This window comes from Thalia democratica, chromosome 2 (genome assembly GCF_965202585.1).
Source record: "Thalia democratica chromosome 2, ktThaDemo2.hap1.1, whole genome shotgun sequence".
Classification (NCBI taxonomy): domain Eukaryota; kingdom Metazoa; phylum Chordata; class Thaliacea; order Salpida; family Salpidae; genus Thalia; species Thalia democratica.
The window spans coordinates 51,149,300-51,172,580 of NC_139166.1; the positions used below are offsets into that span (position 1 = coordinate 51,149,300).

The window sequence follows — 23,281 nt, forward strand, 5'->3', positions numbered from 1 at the left end:
CTAATAGATTTAGCTGTTTTTTTTTTGCTTGAATAAATTCACTTCATATTAAAACTATAATACTTAAGTTTTTAAATAAATTCACTAAAAATATAATTATGCTATGAGTTCAGGAATTCAGGAAACCCATTTCCTAATATCGTAAGTAATCTGCTAACACTATGTTTAAAAAGGTCCAAGCGCTAAGCCGAAAAAAGAGAGCAGTCAGATCATCTTCACTACCTAGTAGCTCTGGATCAGTACCTCTTAGTATCTAGTCTAAATCAGAGTTTTCCAAAATTGGCTATTTTAAAAAATCAGGGCCAAAATCTGCAAAGATGCTAAAGATTTAGCTGTTTTTTTTTGTTATGTTGGGCATGACTAGTAAAGGGGTCAAAAAAATTATTTTCACCTTTTTAGGAGTCATTAAAGATTACGTTTTTTTTTTGCAACATAAAGTTTCTTATTTGATTTTAGACCCTAGGTTTAGATTTAAATTGCATTTTGCTTAAGTAAGTTCTAAAATAAATGTTAGTGCTTAGGATATTTTTTTTTTAATTAAAATGCAAATTTCTGCTAATATTACTTTCTTTCAATGTTTAGATAGGTCAAATTAATCCTATTTAAAAAGAAATCTTTCAAACCACATTTTAAAACGGTTAGTTTAAAAGTTTTGCTTGAAATAAAGTTAAGCTTCAGCTACTTAGATTTTTAGAATTTAATATATTTCAATTTTTATATGAAATTGTAAATATTACAAACCTTTTGTTTTTAACTTGATTGCAACTCCTAATGAACTATCATGCAACCAGGCATTCTTATCATAAAGTGTGCTTCTTATAATCAAGTATATTTATATATCTTTACATTTTTTAATTAACCTAACATAACACTTTAATTTCAAATAACCAAGTTTAGTAAACAATTTTTATTATTTTTTAAATGTAGATTTAAGCTAAAAATTAACAAAAGTAAGTTTTTTTTTTCTATGCACCAGCAAATATTAAAAGTATTAAATTTTAGAGTATTTAAAAATCAAAAATATTTAATTTGTGTGTAGTTTTGTGCTGAGGTATTACGTGACTGCAAGTTACTTTACTTTTCAGTGCTACTTAAATCACATTTAATGAAATCAAATCACTTTTGATTAAAAGCCGTTTAGATATTAGAGTTTTTTAATTTTTACTCTAGTTTGAAATTTCTGACATACCCTGGTTAACTCAGGTCTTTTAAGGTTAGTTATAAGCAGCTTAGTTTTTCTTTTTTAAACACATGCTGTCCCAGGCTTATTTCAGCTTTTTTTTTAATTTACGACAGTTCGGATCTATTTTAAATATCTTTAAACGTTATTAAACGTAATAATTAATGTTTTTGCTAATTTTTTTAAACAAATCATTATGTTTAAATTAGTGTTTTTTGAGCAGTGTAACTTAGTTTACTTACAGTTTTTTTCCTCAATGTTTGTTCATTACTGCTTTTTTCTCATAAACTCAAGCTGAATCCGACTAGTTTGATCTAACTTAGAGTGGCGACCTTGAAATGGTCTTTCTTTAGAATTAATTTTTTGTAGTTTAACATTTTTCAGCACTTTCCAGTTATTTTACATTTAATGTTCGTAAAGTATATTATAACCAATAGTTATTGTTCGTAGGCAATGCTTAAAATTATTTTACATATATCTGTGTTTTTGCAGTAACTTAGAATATTAACTTTATAAGCTATTTTTTTAGAATTAATTCCTTTTCCTAAATTCTTAAACTTACATTTTGAAAATTCTAAACAAAAAGTATTAGAGATATATACTTAAATTTGTCATTTATAATATGTATGTATATGTATAATGCAGGGGTGTGTCTAGACTTTTTTCAATGGGAGTTCACAATTTTTTTCGTTCTTAATTTGCCGCTTAAGTACGCTATTTTTATGTATCCACTGCCAGTTAAGAACGCAATATTTAGCCGAAAAACTCTTTGTTTAAAATGCTTTTTTCTGCTTAGAAATAGTAATAAAAAACATATAAGTAGTAGTATGATGTTAGTACAGATGGAGTTTTTACAAATTTTTCGTTTAAGTTTTTAAATTTTTACATTTATATATCTTTTTATAATACAAATGTTTTTACATAAGTAATTGAATCTATAAAATTTGAAATTTCACTAAAAAGTGTTTAGATTTATACAATTAAATTCAAATATCCTTAAATTATAATTAAATGTTTGCCTGATGGTTCAGGGATTCTAATGATGGATTTCAAATAATTTTTTAAGTAAAGTTGTACTTACTAGTTGAAAAACAATACTTATTCAAAAGTTATTTACACTAAGTAACAATTTATAATGGGAACTAAGAGCATCTTAGTAACAAGTTTCCAAGAAAAAAAATGCTACTTTAAAACTTTTACCTATTATCATGTCACAACTAAAATTTTATTTGAAATCTATTTCAGCTCGGCAAAAACGAGCATTTTTTGTTACGGAAACTTATAATCTTTCAGTGTTATAAATTCAACATTCATTATTCAAAGTTTATCAAATTACCAAAACAAAGTCAATAAACAACGTTTTTAGTGGTATTCTAAGATTTTTTTTTTCTTTTTTCTTTTCTTTTTTTTCAGGAGGTTCACAGGAAACCAGTCAAAACACGCCCCTGGTATAATGTAAGTTATAAAATAAAATGTTTAAACTTTTATAATTTACCGTTAAATTAGTTTTTTTTTACTGGAAAATTATCGTAGCTTTTTTATATTATTGTTTCTCACGTAAAGATTATTATAGCTTGTTTGAAAAAATCATTAATTATAAACTTTTATTTTATTTCATTGTTTTGTATTATTTTTAGCTTTTTTTTTGCCTGAAAAGCTGTGTTTCAGAAAAACGTCATCATACAAATAAAGTTAAACAACAAAATAGCTTGTGTAATATTTGTAAATATTGAAAGATTTTCAAATTTTTATAAAGTTACTTCTGTAAGCTTTATTTTAAGTTGATTGTTTTTTGATAATAACATTTATAGATGAATTTTGCTTTTTTAGTTTCTTTAAAAAAGGGGGTGTAGGAAGTTTTTCTTTTGGAAAACCTAAATCGTTAAATTGGTACTACTCTTATGACGTCATAAATATAACAAAATAAAAAGTTTAACAAAACAATTACCGATTTCCAACCTTAATAGTATACATTTAACTATGAACTTACATCAAAATAAAAAAAGTGCTCTGTTTTTTTTAATACCTAGTGCAGGGGTCAGCAGGTATTTAGTGGTCGCTGGCCAAATTTCGAAAAAAAAAATTGCGGGCCGCAGTTCTACTTTTTAAATTTTCAAGATTTTTTCTCGAAGGCCGAAATGCATTGTTGCGTGCTGCATTTATACCTTTCATGAGCCGCATTTTATTTAGTCTGAAAATATGCTTGCATCCCGCGTGTAGCCCGCAGTTTGCTGATCCCTGATCTAATGCATAAGTTTCTAGCATAGAAATAATACACCTTTGTTTCAAAATTTTTTTAGAAAATCGGTCTCGCCTCTATGAAGATTCTTTAAACCATCCAAAAATTTGCACAAAGTGCTTTTTGTGATATTTCAAAATATTTTATTTTAGCTGAAAACTCGAAGGTCTATTATTCAGTACACTGCAAGGGTGTGTTTTGACTGGTTTCCTGTTTCCTGTAAACCCCCTGAAAAAGAAAAGAAAAAAAAAAGATTCTTAGAATACCACTAAAAACGTTGTTTATTGACTTTGTTTTGGTTATTTGATAAACTTTAAATATAAATGTTGATTTTATAACACTGAAAGATTATAAGTTTCCGTAACAAAAAGTGCTCGTTTTTTCCCAGCTGAAATAGATTTCAAATAAAATTTTAGTTGTGACGTGATAATAATAAGTAATAAGTATCATTTTTTTTTCTGGGAAACTTTTTACTAAGATGCTCTTAGTTCCCATTATAATTTGTTATTTAGTGTAAATAACTTTTGATTAAGTATTGTTATTCAACTAGTAAGTACAATTTTACTTAAAAAATGTCCAATATAAACACTAAAGTTTTATTTTACTTAGTTGATTGTGTATAATATGTAGTGTGAAGCTTTTAAACCTTCAAAAGTTCAATTCAGAGAGTTTTCAAAATCATCTTTAGACCACTACACCACCTGGCAATTTATTATTTTATCCTTTAATGGTATTTTAATGTTTTTATTTAAACTATCTAATTTTTGTATACCTGTTGGCAACAAAGTTGATTCTTGATTTTTTGAAATTTTCAACTCAGAGAGATTTCAAAGCTATCATTAGAATCCCTCCACCACTAGGCAAACATTTAATTATAATTTAAAGATTTTTTAATTTTATTGTATAAGTCTAAACATTTTTTTAGTAAAATTTCAATTTTTATTTAAGTTGTTTTATTTTTGTATATGTGTTGGCCACAAAGTTGATTCTTGATTTTTTTTAATTTTCAACTCAGAGAGATTTCAAAGCCATTATTATAATCCCTGTACCACCAGGCAAACATTTAATTATAATTTAAAGGTTTTTTAATTTAATTGTATAAGTCTAATCATTGTTTGTAGTGAAACTTTAGTTATAGATTAAATAAATAGAAAAAAATATTTTTATTTGAAATAGATATACAAATGTAAATAGTTTAAAATTAAAAAGAAAAATTTGTTAGAACTCCATCTACACTAACATTTAAATCAAAATTTGTAAGTTCATAACTTTTTCTGGTTCTTTGAGCTTTAATTTATTTAAATTTAATACAATATAATAAATAAAAAAATATAATATTTTTCAATCACTACTTAAATGTTTTCTTTTATTTCTAAGCAGAAAAAAGCTTTTTAGACACAGAGTTTTTCGGCTAAATATTGCGTACTTAACTGGCAATGCATACCTAAGAAATGCGTACTTAAGCACAAAAAATAATTTTGAACCCCCTTTGAAAAAAGTCTAGACACGCCCGTGGTACACACTGATTCTACTTTATTTATTTTGTAAGTTTAAATAAATTAGTAAGATTTACTTAACATTATTAAAGTAAGGGTTGCTCAAAAAGTGCACAAAAATAATTTAACTTTTAAAAATAAACCTACGGAAGAAACACTTAAATTTTTTATCTTGCTTTATTTTTAAAAGCTTTTTTTAAATGAACTACACACAAATGCTACACAATAGCGGTAGTCAATATTCCAATGTTTGAAAAAGTATTCTAGTGTGCACACAAATTTTCTTCAATTATCTCATTTACTTAGTTTGTAAAAATTAAAACCAAAAATTAATAGAACAGTAAAAAAAACATTAGATTGAACAAAACACCATAGAACAAAGCTGCTAATTAAAAGAAGACTATTTAGGTGAGTCTGTCTCAAAAAACCACTCAGGTATCTACAACTTTGTTATCTATTTTGTTCTTTGTCTATCATGATATCTTGTTATTAGATATCTACAACTAATAGAAATTAACTTAAATATACACAAAGTATCAGAAAACAGTTAAAATGTTTACAAAACTTAATTTTAACTGAAAAGTTTTTTTCGAAATGTGAAATTTTTTGAAGTTAGGTATGATAAAAGTTTTTTTGCTTTGAATTTAAAAAAAAGTTAATTATTTCAATTCAATACTAAATAAATTTCTGAAGCTAGTTTTTCGGTTGAGAAAACATCAACTTAAATATAGCAGTCGTCATAATTTCTTATTTCTGAGAAATCTTCAAGTTTTCATAGAATTTTATTAAGAAATTCATTACAACTTATGGTTTTTAGTATTTTTAAAACACTTATCTATTCCCATTTTAAATACTATACTTTTTTTTCTTGTGTACCGCATTACCTTTCAAAATATATTAGTTTTCTTTTCTAATTCTCTGATCGTTTACAATTGTGTTGTATCAAAGCAATTGTTTTAGGATTCCTTTGTATTTAACTCGCTTCTTTATAGCACTAGCTTATATGCCAATTTTTATAAGATATTATTAATAACTTATGATTTATATAATAAAAAATATAAGCAGTTCGAAGTTTACATGGAATAATTAAAATGATGTAAGCAACCAATTGTTGTTTTTCAAACAGTTCTAGCAACTCTTTAAATTATAAGAAGTTATATATAAAAACCTAATGATTTTGATATACAAATAGTACGTAAATATTTTTTTGGTACTGAACTCATGTCTCAGTTAGTAACATGCTTTGAAAATTATAATTTTTTTTTTAGATTATATTGTAGATTGAAACTGCACTGACACTGTATTATGCAGCATTTCAAAATACTTTTTTAAGTTGGAAAAAATTAATCTTAAAATGAACTGTTGTTGTTTGGAACATTTTTACTATTTGTAAACATGATTTTGTTCCAACAACAGTCATTAACTTGAGCGGCCATAATTGAAAAATATTATTTTTATTCGTCGAACTCAAAACAAAACGTTTATATAACTATATATTTTTGCACACGATCTTTAATTAAACTAAAGGTTGCTTTTTAATTATTTTGGTAAACATTTATAAACGTGCAGAACAAAAAATTTTACACACTTTGTATATAATAAGTTTGAAACGAGAGAAGTACATAGGAGAGAAGTAATTTTCATTTTGCACTATCTAGAATATTCTCATTAAATAGTTTTGACAACACTATAAATAAAAAGCTTTGTTTATTTAGTTTGTGAATTTTTATTAGTGACGTCATTAAACTTAGTTATAATGAATTTTTTAATACTATTCGTAGTTTAGTATTCGTTTGATAATTTAAAGGTCTATAAGTTTTATTCTTAATTCTTTTACTTAAAAAACCTCAAATTTATTTGTTTTGCTAATAAAACAAAATACTATTTCGTTATTTACTCAATTTTCTGTCTTTCTACACTAAAAGTTATAATTCAATTCATAGAATGCATCAGCTTAAATATATAGCTGTATAGCTTTTCAAACGAAAATTATAGAGATTTACTTTAGTTTTTATGACAGATTTATTTATTCAAAAGTTTTAAATAAGCATAATCCTGAAATTTTTACCATTATCTTTGAAACTACATTAGAATAGTCAGAACACTCCCAAACTTTTTCAATTTAAAACCAAACTACAAGATACTAAAACACTATTGACAGTTTCCAACATGATCATCTTATCATGTTCGCTGAATACTAGACTAGGGGAGGGCAACATAATACCCGACGTACTTTTACACTTGAAATTTTGATAATCTAACTAATTTTTTCTACTTATTAATAAACATTACAAAACTGACAATTTTTCAACAAGTCTGGCTGGAAAATATTTTTCTTTTTTGTTAATCTGGCCTGCTGGCTCAAAAAGTTAACCACCCCTTAGTTAGGTTTATCATATTTCTTACAATCACTTCTATTCTTTTTTTTTAACTTTTATCCATCTTCAATTTATTTTTCAGGTTCTAACGGAGTACTACTTTTACTGACGATGCCTAAGCCCAAAGATCGAAATGTAAAAAACTTGATAATATATTCCAGTTCATTATAAACTAAAACCCTTAACCTTTATACAGGTATATGCTGGTCAGTTAAAAACTAATAGTTATTAAGTATAAAAAGTTAACTTGAAAGCTTATAACATTAGGTTTAAATTTCGCACTATAAAAAAGTTTTAAGAGGATCAAACTTAAATTAGAAAAGTTTTTGATTAAGGGTTTCTAGCAAAAGCTTTGGATATCATTTTCTTCGTGATAAAACTTACAATTTTTTATTATTTTAAAGTGAATACTTTCCCAAATAAACCTTACTTCAAAAACGATAATTATAAAATAAAATTTTCTTTACTCTTAGAGAAATAAGACCTAAACAAGAAAATAATATACCGAAAAAAAAATAACTTTTCCTATTCAGTACTAATATAAGATTATAAAGTTCTCAGGTTAATTGTCTTTTTATTCAAAATGATTATGAAAGAAACTATAAACATGCAAGAAAATTATTACTTTACATAAAATATTACTTGTTAGCTTTTATAAACAAAATTAATAAATATACTTTTTAACGCTAAAATGTTAAACACATATTTTTTATTCCTATTCAAGTTTTACTTAAAAATAAACAAACAGGCATTACGTAAATCATACGTCAAAACAAAGAAAAAAAAACCTTAAAATATAACTTTTACTTTATTCTGCTTTATACTAAAGACTTAATTGCAACATTGAACAAGTCTAACAATCCCAACAACTTCTTATTATTTTCAAGCGGCCTGATTGATCTTCATCTCATTACTTCATCTTCACCCTCTTCTTGCCCTCATTGTAATCCGCCTCGGTCAGTTCGTATCCCCAATGCAGCAGGATCTGCCTGACCACGGGCGACACCTTGAAGTCGTTCCACTTCTTCCCTCCCCGGCAGATCTTCCCGATCAGGTTGTTCTTCCACCTGCCCTTCATCCCAGTGCAGTTCTTCCACCTTTTGATCTGCCGCTCGTCGTCGCCCGTTCGCCTGCCGAGGTAGAACCTGAAAAAAATATTTTCTTAAAACCTTAGCAGGAAGAAAATAGGTTTCAGGTTTTAGGGACTTGGTAGAATATTGAGTTTAAAACCCTACATATTTCTTTTAATAAAAATGTATTTTTTGTTTTTTCTAAAATGGATACCAGTAGAACCTAAACCAACACTTTCTAATTAAATTGAACTTGATTAATGTTCAAGGTAAAAAACCAGTAAAAATTTATCAAAAAACCTGCAGCTTTGTTTGAAAAGATTTTCCCATGAAAATGCGTTCTAAACAAAAACCAAGCCTGAAAACATAAGTTCATTCAAACCTGCAGTACCAGTGGAACCACCCGTAAGGATCCTGTTTGTTGATCCACCCCGACGACTCCCACATGTCCAAGTCTCCGCCGCACTTCACCTGCAAACAAATGCATCTTAGAAACTGCTAAAAGAGGCACTGATTTTAAAATTATTATATGATATGCCTTTAGTTGTGATGACGTCATTTTTTTTTTTTGAGAAATAGACATATTAATCAGTTTTACTTTACTACCTAAATCTCCGGCGGAATGTGTCATGTAATCTTAATGTTAGTAGTAAAGTGAAAAATACTTAAACTACAATAACTTAAGTCTGAAATATATCAAATGATATTACGATTACCTAATAATTTACTACAAAGATGATGAATAAAATTTTACGTTTATGAATTTTTTTTAAATTGTACTTTCAAGTAGTGATCTACCGGACCCACAAATTTCGGATCCGTTTACTTTTCTTAAGTTAAGATCCAGTCAGAACCCAATATTTTTAAAAACTAAGATCTGGCCAGATCCGAATCTGTTTTTTAGATCAAGATCCAGTCTGATCTAAATCTAAGAATCTTCAAGACTCTTAAAGTGAATTAGACTTCTTAGTTCTATATTAATCATCTAAAACGTATAATAGAAAGAAGAAGCTCTCTAAGACGACAAGTCATATTTACTAGAAAAGGCTTTTCCGGGCGAACATAATAAGATTACTTTTCACGCAAGATTGTAACAACATTGTAATTATTAAGTACTATCACGTACAAAAATCAAATTGATTGCACATTTTTGAAATGTTTAGCCGGTATAAACTTTTAATACTACAAGTTAACTTCAATAAATAACTACAAAGCTTATAATCTCATCAATATTTTTTTTGTTGTTAAAGATACTAAGCCAACTGACAAGTTTATAGAGGTTAAAGCATAGTAATTTATGTCTCCTGCCAATTAAACATCTTGAAATTTCTTCATATGTTCTGTATCGAAATTTCATCATAAATGTGAAATTATTTTACGCAGTATTGTTAAGTCTATAAAGTTTTCTGTGATACTTTTAAATATCCAGTTTACTATCATATTATAATTTTGGATTTTCAACATTAAAAGTAAGACACGTTAAATTATTGTCACAAAACAATAAAGTTTGGTTTAGTAATTATTAAAATTGTTGGTTTTAGTTTAATATTTTAGCTAGTGATCTACCGGATCCACAAGTTCTGGTTCCGGATCTTGTTTTATTTTATGAATATTTGTCCGCCAGATCCGGATGTTTTTTTGCAAACTAAGATCGGACTTAACCTAAGTCCGATTTTTTTTTTCAAAATAAAATCCGGCTGGATCCGGATTCTGACCAAAAAAGGCAATATCATGCCGAATCTGGATATTGGATTCGTTAGACCATTTCTTTAAACTAATGGTAATTTATTACAACAACATTATAAAAACATTTAAAATCCTGACCTAATAACCTATTACAATTTATTTCAGTTTTTTTCGCCTAAATTGTCAAATTCCAAGTTTTTCCAGATTTTATGACCACCCTGTATACTCATAATCTAACAAAGAATACTAATTTCTTTCTTGTTTTAAATTTTTTTCTTAATAACTACCGCTTTAACAAGTGAAGAAAATAAGAAGTTTATGCGCTTTTCAAATATTATTCATAATTTAAATTTGTATAAACAAAGCCTAGTAATAAAGAATTTATTTTGCTATGTTGAAAATGTTGTTGCTTTAAAAGATTTACTGTTTTTTTTTTCGTTTCTTTATTCTCGCGATCATGTTTAACTTTTTGTTTTTAACTTAAGATTTTCTAACTCAATTAATTTCCAAATTGAGCATTTCTAACTCGATTAGTTTCTAACTTGAGCTTTACTAACTCGATTTTTTTAAACCTGGATCTTATCATAACTAAGTATTTAATAATTCGGTTTTTATGAAAATATTTTAATAAACTAACTAAAACAAATAATCGAGTTAGAATTGTTTAAGTAATAAAAAAATGAAATTAATAGGTCTTGTTTGAAAGATTTAACAACAAAAATTGATTTTTAATAGTTATATAATCATGATTGTTTTTTGACAAATTAAATTTAGAAAAATTTAAGTTTTTATAACCCCTAAAATTGCAAAACAAATTATAACATATCTGCTACAAAAATACACTCACATATTGCTTTATATTAGCCGTCAAAAATCCCCTATTACATTGAAAGAAAAAGCTTCAAGTAATTTTGTTCAACTTTACAGTAATCTTCCTGATAAGTACAGCTAAAAATTGCGCACTCAACAGGAAGTGCATATCTAAAAACTTTGTAGTCATAAGGAAATTACTTTACTTTTTTGCCTAGTTATACTACTTCCCTTTAGTTCAAGTATTTAAAAAAGCGATTTGTGTTGCTAAGCGGATCAAAGTTACATCTAAAAGTCTTTAAATGGATTTATTAACAATAAATTCATATTAACAACAATTAATATTATTAAATTAACATAAGAGTTAAGTTATAAAACTATAATGTATACAGTCTTACTTGCTTCGTAACTTTATATCAAAGCTTGTTGCTTACCTGTCAAGTAAACTAATGAAACTATCCGCACTAAAACTTTTTTTAAATAGCTAACTTTTCTAAATAAAAAATAACTATCAGTTACTCAATACAAATATTAATAAGCGGGATACATGTTTATTTCTCTTAAGTACGTGAACATTTTTACGCAAATGTAAAATACTGATTATCAATCTGTAAAAACACCTAAACTTACGTACTTTACTTACTTTTCTTCAGAAAAAACTCAATGACAGTATACTGATGAACTTAGCTTAAGGCTACTATGTTTAAACAAATCATACATATCTGCGTAAATAAAGTGTAATGCAAGTACTATTAGTATTCATGTAAATAGTGTCCTAAAATAACCTTTAACTAAAATTATTTTTTCTTGGACCATAAGTAAAAATTTTATTTTATTGACTTATTGGTCTAGTATAGGTTTTCACAATCCTTTTCTTAAGCATTAAACTAAAGTCGACTAAAAAGTACGTATTAGAAGCCAACAAACTTTGTACTTGTTAAGATCGTTGTTGTACACGGACCTTGATACGCACCGCTTCACATTCAACCCTTTCAGCCAGTCCTGCGGCAGTTCCAGCCACATTTTATCGTAATCCAGCCCGGTCACCTTCGAGTGGATGGGTCGGTAGTACGTTCCGCCGAAACTGCCCGCCTGGAGTACTTCCATGGGCGAGAGGTTGGGCTGAAACTCGGGCTTGTCTTTGAAGGCGAACACTTTGTTTTCCTTGCGAGTAGGTAAGGGAGCGGTGTAAGAGTCGCGCTTTCGAGCTTCCTTCTCCGAGTTGACGACGGTTCCGTCGTACGAGTACTTCCCGTTTGATCCCTTGAAACTCCCTGGTTTTAGGTCTGAAGATTGAGAGGATTTAGGGTCTTTCGGAAGAAGGTCTTTTGTTTTCTTTGGCTTTTTAGTTTTTATTTTTGAAGCGTCGCCCGCTTCTTCCGTGACTCTCTTGCTCATCTTTTTGCAATTTGTACTAAGATATAAATTAGCCCTTGAGAATAAAATTACTTAAGCCCTTTAAGAAAACAATTAACTCACCTAAATTGTTTGTTCAGATAACTTTTTAAGTGCACCCTTACAAACTTCTTAAACATCTAAGAAACTTAAACAATATATAAAAAAGTAGTATAAATTACTCATTTTTGAATAATTTCAGGCAAACAATAGGATTAGGTTCAATTTAACTGTAAAAAAGAAGCTTTGGGAACTAAAAACTAAATATTAATTTTAATGGTTAAACATACAATAATTTTAACAAAGCTTTTATAGATGTTTCAAAACTTAAGTGGCTTTATATCTTTTGCAATAGTTCTACACCACAAGCTGCAAAACATGCGTTATTCGTAAAAAAAATTAGCTAGTGTGTGACACAATGATTGGCTATTTTATTTAAGGACTTCTAGAAAAAAATTCATCATAAAATAGCAAACAAATATAAAATTAAGTTATCAAGAACTAGGCAACTGAAAAATAAATTTGAAAAGTCTTCAGTCAACGACCAGTAATTTAAACATTCGAAATAAAAAAAAAAAGATAAGTTTAAAATAAAACTCTCTAATATTTTCAACATGCTATCAAATTAGAAACAATGCTTTAAAGTATACATTAAAACTGAACAATAATAAATATGTACAACTTCTATCCAAATTAGATTTATTCCGATTTTAAATTTACCATTTCTTATTCTACACTAACAATCTTAATTTGAAAAAATATTAAGATTAAAAAGTGTTAGTATTAATTTATACTTTATTTTCAACTTTTTTCAAATCTATTATCTATAAGCTATATTTATCAATAAAATCAGCATAAACAAGCAAGTTAATTTAAATTTTAAATTCAACAGTTAGGTTAGTATTAATTCTTAAAAATCAGTTACATTATTATCAGATCATTGAACTAACAAAAATATAGTCTACATTGAGATCATAATTCTTGGAACACTTATAAAGATCTTTATAAATAACTTATTTTACTACAACTGTATTTGTTAACCAGAGTATAGAATACTTTTTAAAAATAGCTTTCAAATTTTGCATAAGAATGGAGCAGGTTTATGTTTACAGATTTACATCAGCATGAAAGTCATAAAACTAACCCATTTTACTACAGCTAAGTTATCAATAGTACACAAAAATTTATTACCTTATCAAGTGCCAGAAAATATAATTTATATAAAACACAACATAAACAGTATAAGGCTTTGAGAAGCTCTTAATTTTGAAATATAATTTTTTTAAACATAGTTTGTGTATAAGCCTAGTTTTTTTTTCTCAAATGTAAAATCCGCGGCATTTTTTCGCACCGCAATGGCAAATTTTTCTCTCTTCAATTGACATGTTCAGGGAATCATCAACACCTCCCTGAAGTTGGATCTGATAATCAAAAGTCAATTCTTCGTTTATCTCTATTGCCCTTCTGGCAAACAGCGCAATACGAGGCACAGATGGATCCAAGTTGTCAACAAAAACATTGTAAACTTGGAGATTTGGCTGGCAAGAATGGTTGATAAAGTGAGAGACATTTCCAAAGTTTGTTGCATCAATCACATTGGGATCGTCTTGATTGTCATAGTCAAGATTAAAAAGGTAAGTCATATCTGTATCCCTTTTGTAATTTACACCCCTGTTATTTGCCTCATTGTTTGTACATACCTCTCCAACATACTCAGTCACAAATGCCCCAAGTGGTATTGCTTCTAAAGCTTTAACGCCCCATCCCTTACTGATAGTTTTAAAAATACACAACTTGTACCTGCTACCATTCTGCACCACTCGATTAGGACAAGTTGCTGGACAACTGCATCTTTTGTTACATTCATATATTGGTTTTCCAGCTCCTATAGCTATTAGATCATGTTTTTTGTATGGCATTTTGGCCTGGTTAAACTGATGTGGGCAACAATTGTGGCTCTTCATACAATTTTCACTGCAGCTGCAACCTATCATTGGATCTTCTGGGATAATAATATCCACTGGTATGTTGGCATTCACAAATGTAAAAGATTGTGGAAACGGGTCTAAGTCAACTTCGTTCTCTATACTTACTTGTGGACTACCACTTGTTAAACTGTTAATCTCTTGCTGTTTTAGCATCAGTTGCTTTCGTTGCTGTTTTTTTGATCTTGCATAAGAGCACACAAATTTAAATGATTTTGGTATTGCAGATAACTGTTTTTCCAGTACTCCACCGCTTTTCTTGTTCAAGTCAGCACGAAACTTTTTATGCCTAATTTTGCACCAAGAAAGATGTTCAAACAAGGCTTTGTTAAATTCTTTATGGAAATTCACTAGGTGGCTATCGCAATGTAAGTTGGAAACTGGTTCCCATGTACTTGCTCTGACAGGCCAATTTGTCCACTTGATCTGATAGTACCTAGTGCCATCCATCCATTTTAAACCGCCAATATATTCAACTTCTAAGTATCTGTCCATTTTGCGCTTTGTGTTGGTTAAAGTGCTAATGTGAGCTTGAATTTTTGCTTCTTCTGGACTGAGATTCTCATTTGGTTCAGGTCTGTGGCCACTGTAAAAGTTTGGATAAACTTCCTTTGATACAAGTACTTTTGGTATTTTTGACTTTTTCTGTTTGTTAATTGGTTGAGATATTGTCAAATTTAATTTAAAGGCCTTTTCTATCAGTTCCTCAGGGGTGCTGATTGCACTAACTGTCACTGGTGTTAATTGAACTGTTTCTTGTACACTTAATGTGCTAAAGTTATTTACCAGCTGATTAGCAACTAATTTTGCATTGTTTTCATACAATTTAGCCTGCTTTTTATCAATCCGAGAACCAATAATTCCCATTGGATTTACTTCTGTTTTAACCTTGTTTTTCTTTTTGTTCAGTTGAGAGTCTATTAGACCTAGAGAAGGTGATTTTACCTTACCCATGGTTTTAAGTTATAACTGTAGAATATAATGGTAAAAATACTTATTAAAAATAAAACACTGTAAAGTAATTAATAAGTAACTAGATGATCTAACATTATATAAAATGTTTAATAGAAAATAAAAACTTCAATTAAAAATATAAAGGCACCAGTTAAAAACTGCATTAAGTTTTATTTTAGAATATATTTCTTAACAATTAGTAGTCTATATCTGCTAGTAAAAAAAATAAAATTATTTAAGTATATTGTTACAATTTTCAAAGTTAAAAAAATTGAAACTTTTTGTTGGTATCTTTTAGAGCTGTTAAAAATTTTTGTGAGTTCAATAAGTTAACCGAAAATTGTAAATACTAAATAATTCTAAATGAATATAAATTTGTGACTATTTTTATGTAAAACTTTACATAGTTTAATTTTATTAAAAAACTAAAACTAATTTATGAAGCAATTTTAAAATTGAACACACAACTAAACAATCTTAATTTATTTAAGAAAATAAGTAATTATATTTTCAAAATATCAAATCCAATTAATTTTAACTACATTTAGTACTAAGACAAAGTTCTTTTAGTACATTACATTTAAGATACAAGATTAAATTAATTCAACTAAAAATACAAGAAGCAGTTTATAAAAAAATCTGGTATAAATTTTATATTTTATCATGTCATTTATTTTCAACTCTATTTGTTAATTATTAATTCAATTTTTCTTTCTTAATGAACTTATTAAAGTATTTAGTCATTAAATTATTCACTTTACAATAGTTTTTTTTGTATTTGTACAATTTACATACAAAAAGATAAACGCCTTTGTTAAATTGAACTAAATACAAAGTCACACAAACTTAAATTCATGTAAGATTTATATGTGAAAGATACCTACTGAGTCATCACAATACATTTTTTTTTTTATAATATCAAAAGGTTATCTCTATCAAAGTAGAATGAAATCATTAATTTACAGAATATTTGTTAGTAAAAAGAATTTTTTGAACATAACTAATAGCATCATTTAAACAAGCAATACATTAATACACCAGTTTATAAACAAAACTATATATTTATATACTCTTAGCAGTAAAGTTGTAACAATTTTTAAACTTAAAATATAGAAAATATTTTTGGTAAAAATGTAATATTTTTTTAAGGCACTGTGCACCAACTAAGTAACTTTTTTAATTTTATTTTCATTATAAAATTAAAATTTTTTGACATCAATATGTAAAAATAAACAGATGTTATGCAATAAAAAAATTATGGATGCTACTGTATAGAAATACTTAACTAAGAGCAAGAACCTATGTTCAACAAAACTGATATTTTATTATCTACAAAAAAACATATTTTAATTTTATTCAAATGTTCTTATGTATTGAAATAGATCAAAAAAAAATTACTAAAAGTTGATTCAGTACATTTCAATACTATTAAAATTAAAATATAAAAGTTAACATACTAGTTGAGATAATTAAAACATAAATTTTACACCAGCTAAATTTTTTAATTTACAAAAATTCAAGGTTATTTACAAATGAAGAAAAATAAATTACAAGATTACAGAAATTTTATTTCTATAACTTAATAAATATATTTTGGATAATGTTAAGTTAAACATAAATAATACACTAAACTTCAAAAATTGTAACTTTTCTTTTTTTATGTGTTCAATTTCTTTAATAAACTGGCTGAACTTTTCAAGTTAAATTTTGCTTTAAGTTAATTATAAGTGAGTTCTAGATTATTACTTTGTTGAACCATTATCTAAATGGAAGTGTATTTTAAATTCAATGTTTTATTTATTTAATGATTTTTAACAAAGCTTTTAACTAATATCAGTTTAAAGTTTGACTATTTTATTTAGATTTAGTATAATAAACACCGGTTGTTGTTTGTACAGTACAAGTCAAACGTTATAGTTCACCACTTTAAATAAATATTTAAAACATTTTCTTTTGAATGCTTAAGATGTAATAAAACATTTTTAATGAGCATTAATTTAAGTAGAATTCTGCCTATTTGTCAGTGAGTTAAATTTATACCAATTTTATGTATATGTCAGCGTTGCACTGATTTTTCCATGTTTCTTTAAGTACAAGTTTTGTTTTACTTTTTTAGTAGAAAATTAAGTTATAATATAAAAATATTTTAATTGTATAAAATTACTAAAAATGGTATTGTAATGGAAACCTAATTTTTTTATAATGACAATTTAAATTATAGATAAATTATTTTTTTGTTGTCTATAATTGTTATCTTATCTAAAATTAAATATTTTACATTTTTAAACCTTCAAAATTTTAAAGTCCTATAGGTCTATTTTTGGCATATATTTTCAAATGTTAGGTTTAACCAAGTAAAATGACCATCTGATGACATGTGTCAGGTTTTGATCTTCTCTATGTCTTAATGCCACATATTTCAAAAAAAAACAATTTATATAAAATAATAATATGACAGACGAGTAGTAAAATACCTTTGAATACTAAAATTATGAGTTGAAAAAAAAAAAAGTTCAATATCACTCTAATAATTTCATGATAAACAAAATTTTATAAGTTAAAATTTCTTGGTTAGTTTTTAGTCATATTTACTTTTCAAAGTTTAATACTGTTAAATAATAACCTATAAGCACAAAATAAAATTTTGTCAAAATTAAGAAAAAAATAAGAAGAATCTTTATCAGATCTTAGATAAAAAGTCAGTCTTAGATATCAGTTTCTTGACATAAAAAAGTTATTATTATTTTAATAGTAAAATAACAAATAAAAGATTTAACTTTTACTATAACTTTAATAAAAAAGATAAAGACAAAATCAGTATACAATATAAGGTAAGTTGAAAAATTTGTTAAATAACAAATAATAAATGAATAAAATATAAACTTAAACATAAAAAATTAAATAAAAAGTCCAGATTGGAAAAAAGTTAATGTTTTTTTTATTGAATACTTAATAAAAAAGTTAAAATTATTCTACAGCTAAATGATAACATTCTAGGAATTAATAAAATGAGTTTTTTCAACTGCTTGAATCAATTATATACTTCTCAAGAACATTAGAGGTTTGGATAAGTTTCAAATGTAAGACACTTGAGGCTGAGATTACTATTTTCATATTTAACTGTTCAAAATATAGATTTAATTGTTTGCTAACAAAATATCCTAGTGAAACAAGTTCACTGAAATATAAATAAAAACAAATTATACAGTAATCTTCCTTTATTGTACCAACATATGCTTCTGTGTGTTAACAAATCAACACACATCAACTGGGTTTTAATGGAAAGAATAACTGATTCCCATCAATTTGATTTGAATAATGAAATCAGTTATTCTTTCCATTAAAAACCCAGTTGATGTGTGTTGATTTGTTAACACACAGAAGCATATGTTGGTACAATATAGGAAGATTACTGTATAATTTATTTTCATATTTAAAAACTTTAAACTTTTTTTTTTAATCTATAAGCATTAAATTTTGTATATGCTAGTTTTATTTAACCTTATAAAATTTTATATTATTTTCCTTTAAAAATTCAATAAACAGCCCAATAATTATTTTTGATATGCATTGATTTGTCTAAATCCAACTTAAAAAATCACTTTAACAAATTATTAAAAAAAAATTTTACATCTTACTATGTCATAGTTATTCTTAGAAAAATATAAAGAATTTAACCTACAATAGTAGGTTTTTTCTCTCATTTTTATGCCAATGCATACAGATTTAAATTGGGTAAAGAACTATTTAAAATAGTGCTCCAATGAATAATTATAATACATAACATACTTACAGTAGAAATTTATATATTTATGTAAAGATGAAAGTATTATTAATAAAAGGAGACTTAATTAAAATACTATTTAAAATGACACTTTTAGTTTACATATGAACAAAATAAATATTTATAATTATATGAACCAGTATTTTTTTTCAATTTAATATTTTAATTTATTTCTATAATATTTAAAAAAATTCTAAAGATAAATAAGATATTCATTTTATATACTCTATAGAAAATTTTCATATAAAAAGAAAGCACATTTACATAAGTTATTTATTATATTATACAATTTTTTGTTCTTATTGGTTGTATTATAATTTAACTAAACCCTACCATAAACATTTTCTATCATATGTTACAATCAGTATTAACAAGTTTTAGCGCCAAAAGTACTCTTTTGAAAAGAAACCAAACCATTAAAATCAAAGATGATTTGCTGCAATTACACTTTTCTCAAAGTTTACATGAATAAACAAAACAAATTTAGAATAAAATTGATAAAATAATTTGGCCAAAATAGTTCCTTTTTTGTTAGATAAAAATTTTTGTATAAAACTAATTTTGTTTAAAAAAACGGAACAATTAAAATAAAGCTTTAAACTAAATTAGTATGTAATCAAGTTTTCGCAATATCTTATTTGATAAATACTTTCTTCTTCAACACATTTATCTAAACTAAGGGGCCGACCGCTGTTTTGCAAAACCTGTTTTGTGCTAAAAAAAAAAGGTTTTAGAAACTTTAATTATGGTCAACAACAATTTTGCACGGTCACGCTTCGGCAAGCCTAAAAACCACTGAAAATAAATCAATAATCAGCTATTATTCGTAAAAAAACAACAAACATATGATACTTATATTTTATAATTAGAAAATGCTAATTACAACTGCTTTATCAGGTCAATTCAGTTTATTCAGCTAATAATGGTAAAAAGTAGGATTGAAAACTATTAATGTACTGCTGCTTTATAGCTTGTCCCATTTGTATAATTTTATAAATAAAAAGATGTCAAAAATCTTACTATCGCAGCTGATCAAGTTAATTAGCAACAATGATGTTTTTTATACGTGTCAATTATTGAGAAAATAGTCCACCTAAGTATTTAAAAGATAATATTTTTTTTAAGTTTTATTTATATTTTGTAAGAAGCCTTTTAATAGACTTTAATTTAGATAAAGAACATAATGTTTAACAATCAGGTGCATTTTCTAAATATCTTAGCGTTTTTAAGGAGAAATAACACATCTCAAAGAAAACTTTTATAAAAACGTGCGCATAGATTCAGATTAAGCATTTAAAATTCCCCTATGTAAGAACATGTTTAGAAATCTTTATACAAGCTAATGTAAACATAACATATGATAAAAACATTAAAAAAATTAATTTAAAAATGCTATTATCTGTGTAAATTATCTTATTAAATTGCATAAATTTTTGAAATAAAAAGAAGAAAAAAGTATATTTCTGCAAACAAAATGCATATACTATAAATAAAAAGTATTTAAAACTGTCACATTTTCATCTAAAATAATTTAAAACTCTAAAAAAGTTTGCCACACACACCCTTCTTCTGAAAAAAAAATTCTCAAAAAGAACCTTATTTGATAACATTTCATTTATTTTTAACATAATTTTAAAGACATGCCATTGATGACATAACTAAAAGAAATTTGAGTTTTATCTATTTAGTTGTACAACTTATTTTGTTGTTGTGACGTTATGAGTTACCAATAGATCGAAAAAAGTTAAAAACGTTCTAAAAATATTTAAAATGCCACTATATAAATTTCGTGGTCGAGTAGCTAAATTGACATGGTCAGTTTTAGGCAATCTATTTAGTAAATTCATTATTTCATTCATTTCAGTTAACCTCAAAACTTAACTTTAAAGCATTAAATATATGTGTATAAAATCAGAGGCAGCTCTCTGGGACAGTTTGCTTGAGCCTGTCCTCCGCCGAAAAAAAAATGCTTTATTTAGAAACTTGACATTATTAATATATTTACTTCTGCTTTTAGTTAAATTTTTATACTGAATTTATTAATGTTGGTATTAGGTAAAACGTAGCACAATTAATACTGTAAGTTAACAACTTGAAAGCAGCTGTTTTTAGTATTAAGTCATTAACTTATCATGGTATTACACAAAATCTATAACTAGTGAGAGCTTATTTCAATAAAAAAGTCCTTGATAAAATTTTAGTACTACTTTCAGATAAAAATACTAGTACAAGTATCTCAAACTAGTCATTGTAACTAGTCAACAGTTAAATACGATACATTTTAAAACTTAATTATACAAGCTCACTAATAAAAAATAGACTTATGCGCACAGAAATTTTTATTAATTTTTAGTTCAGCATTTGATAATTTTGCTAAATTAAAAAGTTTCCACCATCTTTTTAGCTTGATATACATTTTTTTTAGATAAGTTTTTTTTAGATCTAAACTTGAGAGATTGCATTTTCTAAAAATTTCGCTCCCTGTTTTTAGATTTTGACATCCTAAACATATTCAAAAGAAGAAAAATCTGCAAATTTCAATAATCTAAAAACATAGGTTTTTAACTTCTTTTGTATTGTATTCAATGATTATAAATACGTTTAAATCAAGCGGAAATAGTTTGGATATAGTTTTTGCACTAAATATCAAAGTTATTTCAAACTTTGTTAACTTACTTTAGGTTTCTAGACCTTAAATACAAGTCATAAGTTAAAACACTTTTGAAGTTGATTTCCTAAAATTTATTTCTTAAAATTTTGCCTAAAAAAATCTGCTATATACATTTATAGAACATTATAACTTTTTAAATAAAAACTTTCAATATTCAATCTGGGTAGATTTTTATCTAACAATGTAATTTTTCAGCTTTTTTAAATTTTAACTGATAAAAACCAAAGCAGAAAATGTCTTAAGGTTTAGAAACGTCATGTAATGAAATGAGTGGTAGTGAAACTAACTACAACGCCACTGAAAGTGATTCGGAACCCATCAAGGAAGAGGTTAAAGGTCCAGCATACCAAGAGCTGACTCAAAGTGACATTCTACAAAGCGCAAAGTTCGAAAAACAAAATTTCATTTCAAATACAGATGGTGTCTGCGAACCAGAGGCCAGACGTTTGCTTCGAAACAATGGGTGGGACTTTAAAAAAGCTTTGAACACGGTAAGTGGAAGAAAAGAAAGTAAGCGAAAAGAAAGAAAAAGAAGAAATCAAATGGAAATAAAAGGAGAAAATAAACAAAAGATTTCAGTCACAGATCTGACTGCTAAAACTGATTCTTCCACTTTAGAATACGAAGTCTGTATGGAGGACCTTTGTCCAGATAAAAAGGCAAACTTGGCATGCGCACACGTGTTTTGCAAAGAATGCTTGAAACTTTCGATCATTGAAAACATAAACAACGAAAAGGGTGAAGGTTGCAGACAGCTTTGAATATCGATGTTATTTTGAACACCTTGGCAAATGAAAACTCCAGTTGGAGTTCTTGCGACTACTCGGCCAGTATTACGTGTACAACAACTAAAACACTGCTTGGTGTCCCGGCAACGACTTTAAAATAGCATTTAGGCGTAAAGATGACAGCAACTACAACGTGGAATGCACCAAGGGACACAAAAGCTGCTTTGGCTGCCAAGGGCCCTGGCACGAACCCTTGGACTGCGAAATGCTCAAAAAGTGGCTCCAAAAGTGCAAGGACGGCAGCGCAACTGCGAACTAGATCGGCGCATACACCAAACAATGCCCGAAGTGTAGGGTTCATATCGTAAAAAAACGTGGATACAATCGGTGGATACAATCGCATGTGGTGTTGGAAGTGCAAGTACGAGTTTTGCTGGCTGTGCCTAGAAGTTTGGGATGCACAGGTGCGAGGCACGCGTTAAATCCAATAATTTTTCGTACCATAAGAGGGTTCTGGAGAGGTGACTGAAGTACCACGCGTTTTACGACATGCAAAAGAAGAGTCTCGAAGTCGGGAGCGAGATCATCTTCGAGAGCGTGTATGAGAGGTACCAGAAAACGCGAAAAGACAAAGATGACACCGATAATTGAGAAGTCCAGTATGACGAAGAAGAAGAAATTCTTGTTACCAATGACAAAGCCGTGGACTGGTTCCAGCAAAACGTCGTAAGGAAAGCGTGCAAAATCTTGCAGGAGTGCCGAAAAACCTCATGTACTCTTACGTGTTCAGTTTCTACGTGAGGGACGGCACCACCACCAAAACGATCTTCGAGGGCATCCAGGGCCACTTGCAGTGCAAAGTGGAACGACTGAGCGCGTTTTTGGAGAGGGAAGTGCACACGCTG

At 27.3% G+C, this 23,281-nt stretch overlaps 2 protein-coding genes across 3 annotated transcripts; both read right to left on the reverse strand.

Moving 5' to 3' along the window:
- Window positions 1–7,853: 7,853 nt before the first annotated feature.
- On the reverse strand, window positions 7,854–12,941 carry LOC145829396 (uncharacterized). Of its 2 annotated transcripts, XM_082937174.1 has the most exons (4): window positions 12,339–12,941; window positions 11,787–12,273; window positions 8,746–8,834; window positions 7,854–8,438 (listed from the first exon to the last, which is right to left on the reverse strand). In XM_082937174.1, exons 1-4 carry the CDS (start codon window positions 12,392–12,394, stop codon window positions 8,204–8,206), a joined length of 867 nt encoding a protein of 288 aa, XP_082793300.1. In that variant the 5' UTR covers window positions 12,395–12,941; the 3' UTR covers window positions 7,854–8,203. The 2 variants fall into 2 exon arrangements, with proteins under 2 accessions (XP_082793300.1, XP_082793301.1); XM_082937175.1 differs by lacking the exon at window positions 12,339–12,941 and having other exon boundaries at window positions 11,787–12,332.
- A 214-nt stretch (window positions 12,942–13,155) lies between these two features.
- On the reverse strand, window positions 13,156–15,243 carry LOC145849848 (histone-lysine N-methyltransferase SUV39H2-like). Its single transcript, XM_082954925.1, has one exon. It carries the CDS (start codon window positions 15,191–15,193, stop codon window positions 13,574–13,576), a length of 1,620 nt encoding a protein of 539 aa, XP_082811051.1. The 5' UTR covers window positions 15,194–15,243; the 3' UTR covers window positions 13,156–13,573.
- Between the last annotated feature and the right edge of the window lie 8,038 nt (window positions 15,244–23,281).

Coding starts and splice junctions, on each gene's coding strand:
- LOC145829396 (XM_082937174.1), bottom strand. CDS start 12,394: ATGTTTAAGAAGTTTGTAAGGGTGCACTTAAAAAGTTATCTGAACAAA. Junction 8,835..11,786: donor ACGATCTTAACAAGTACAAA/GTTTGTTGGCTT, acceptor ATTTGTTTGCAG/GTGAAGTGCGGCGGAGACTT. Junction 8,439..8,745: donor TGGTTCCACTGGTACTGCAG/GTTTGAATGAAC, acceptor TATTTTTTTCAG/GTTCTACCTCGGCAGGCGAA.
- LOC145849848 (XM_082954925.1), bottom strand. CDS start 15,193: ATGGGTAAGGTAAAATCACCTTCTCTAGGTCTAATAGACTCTCAACTG.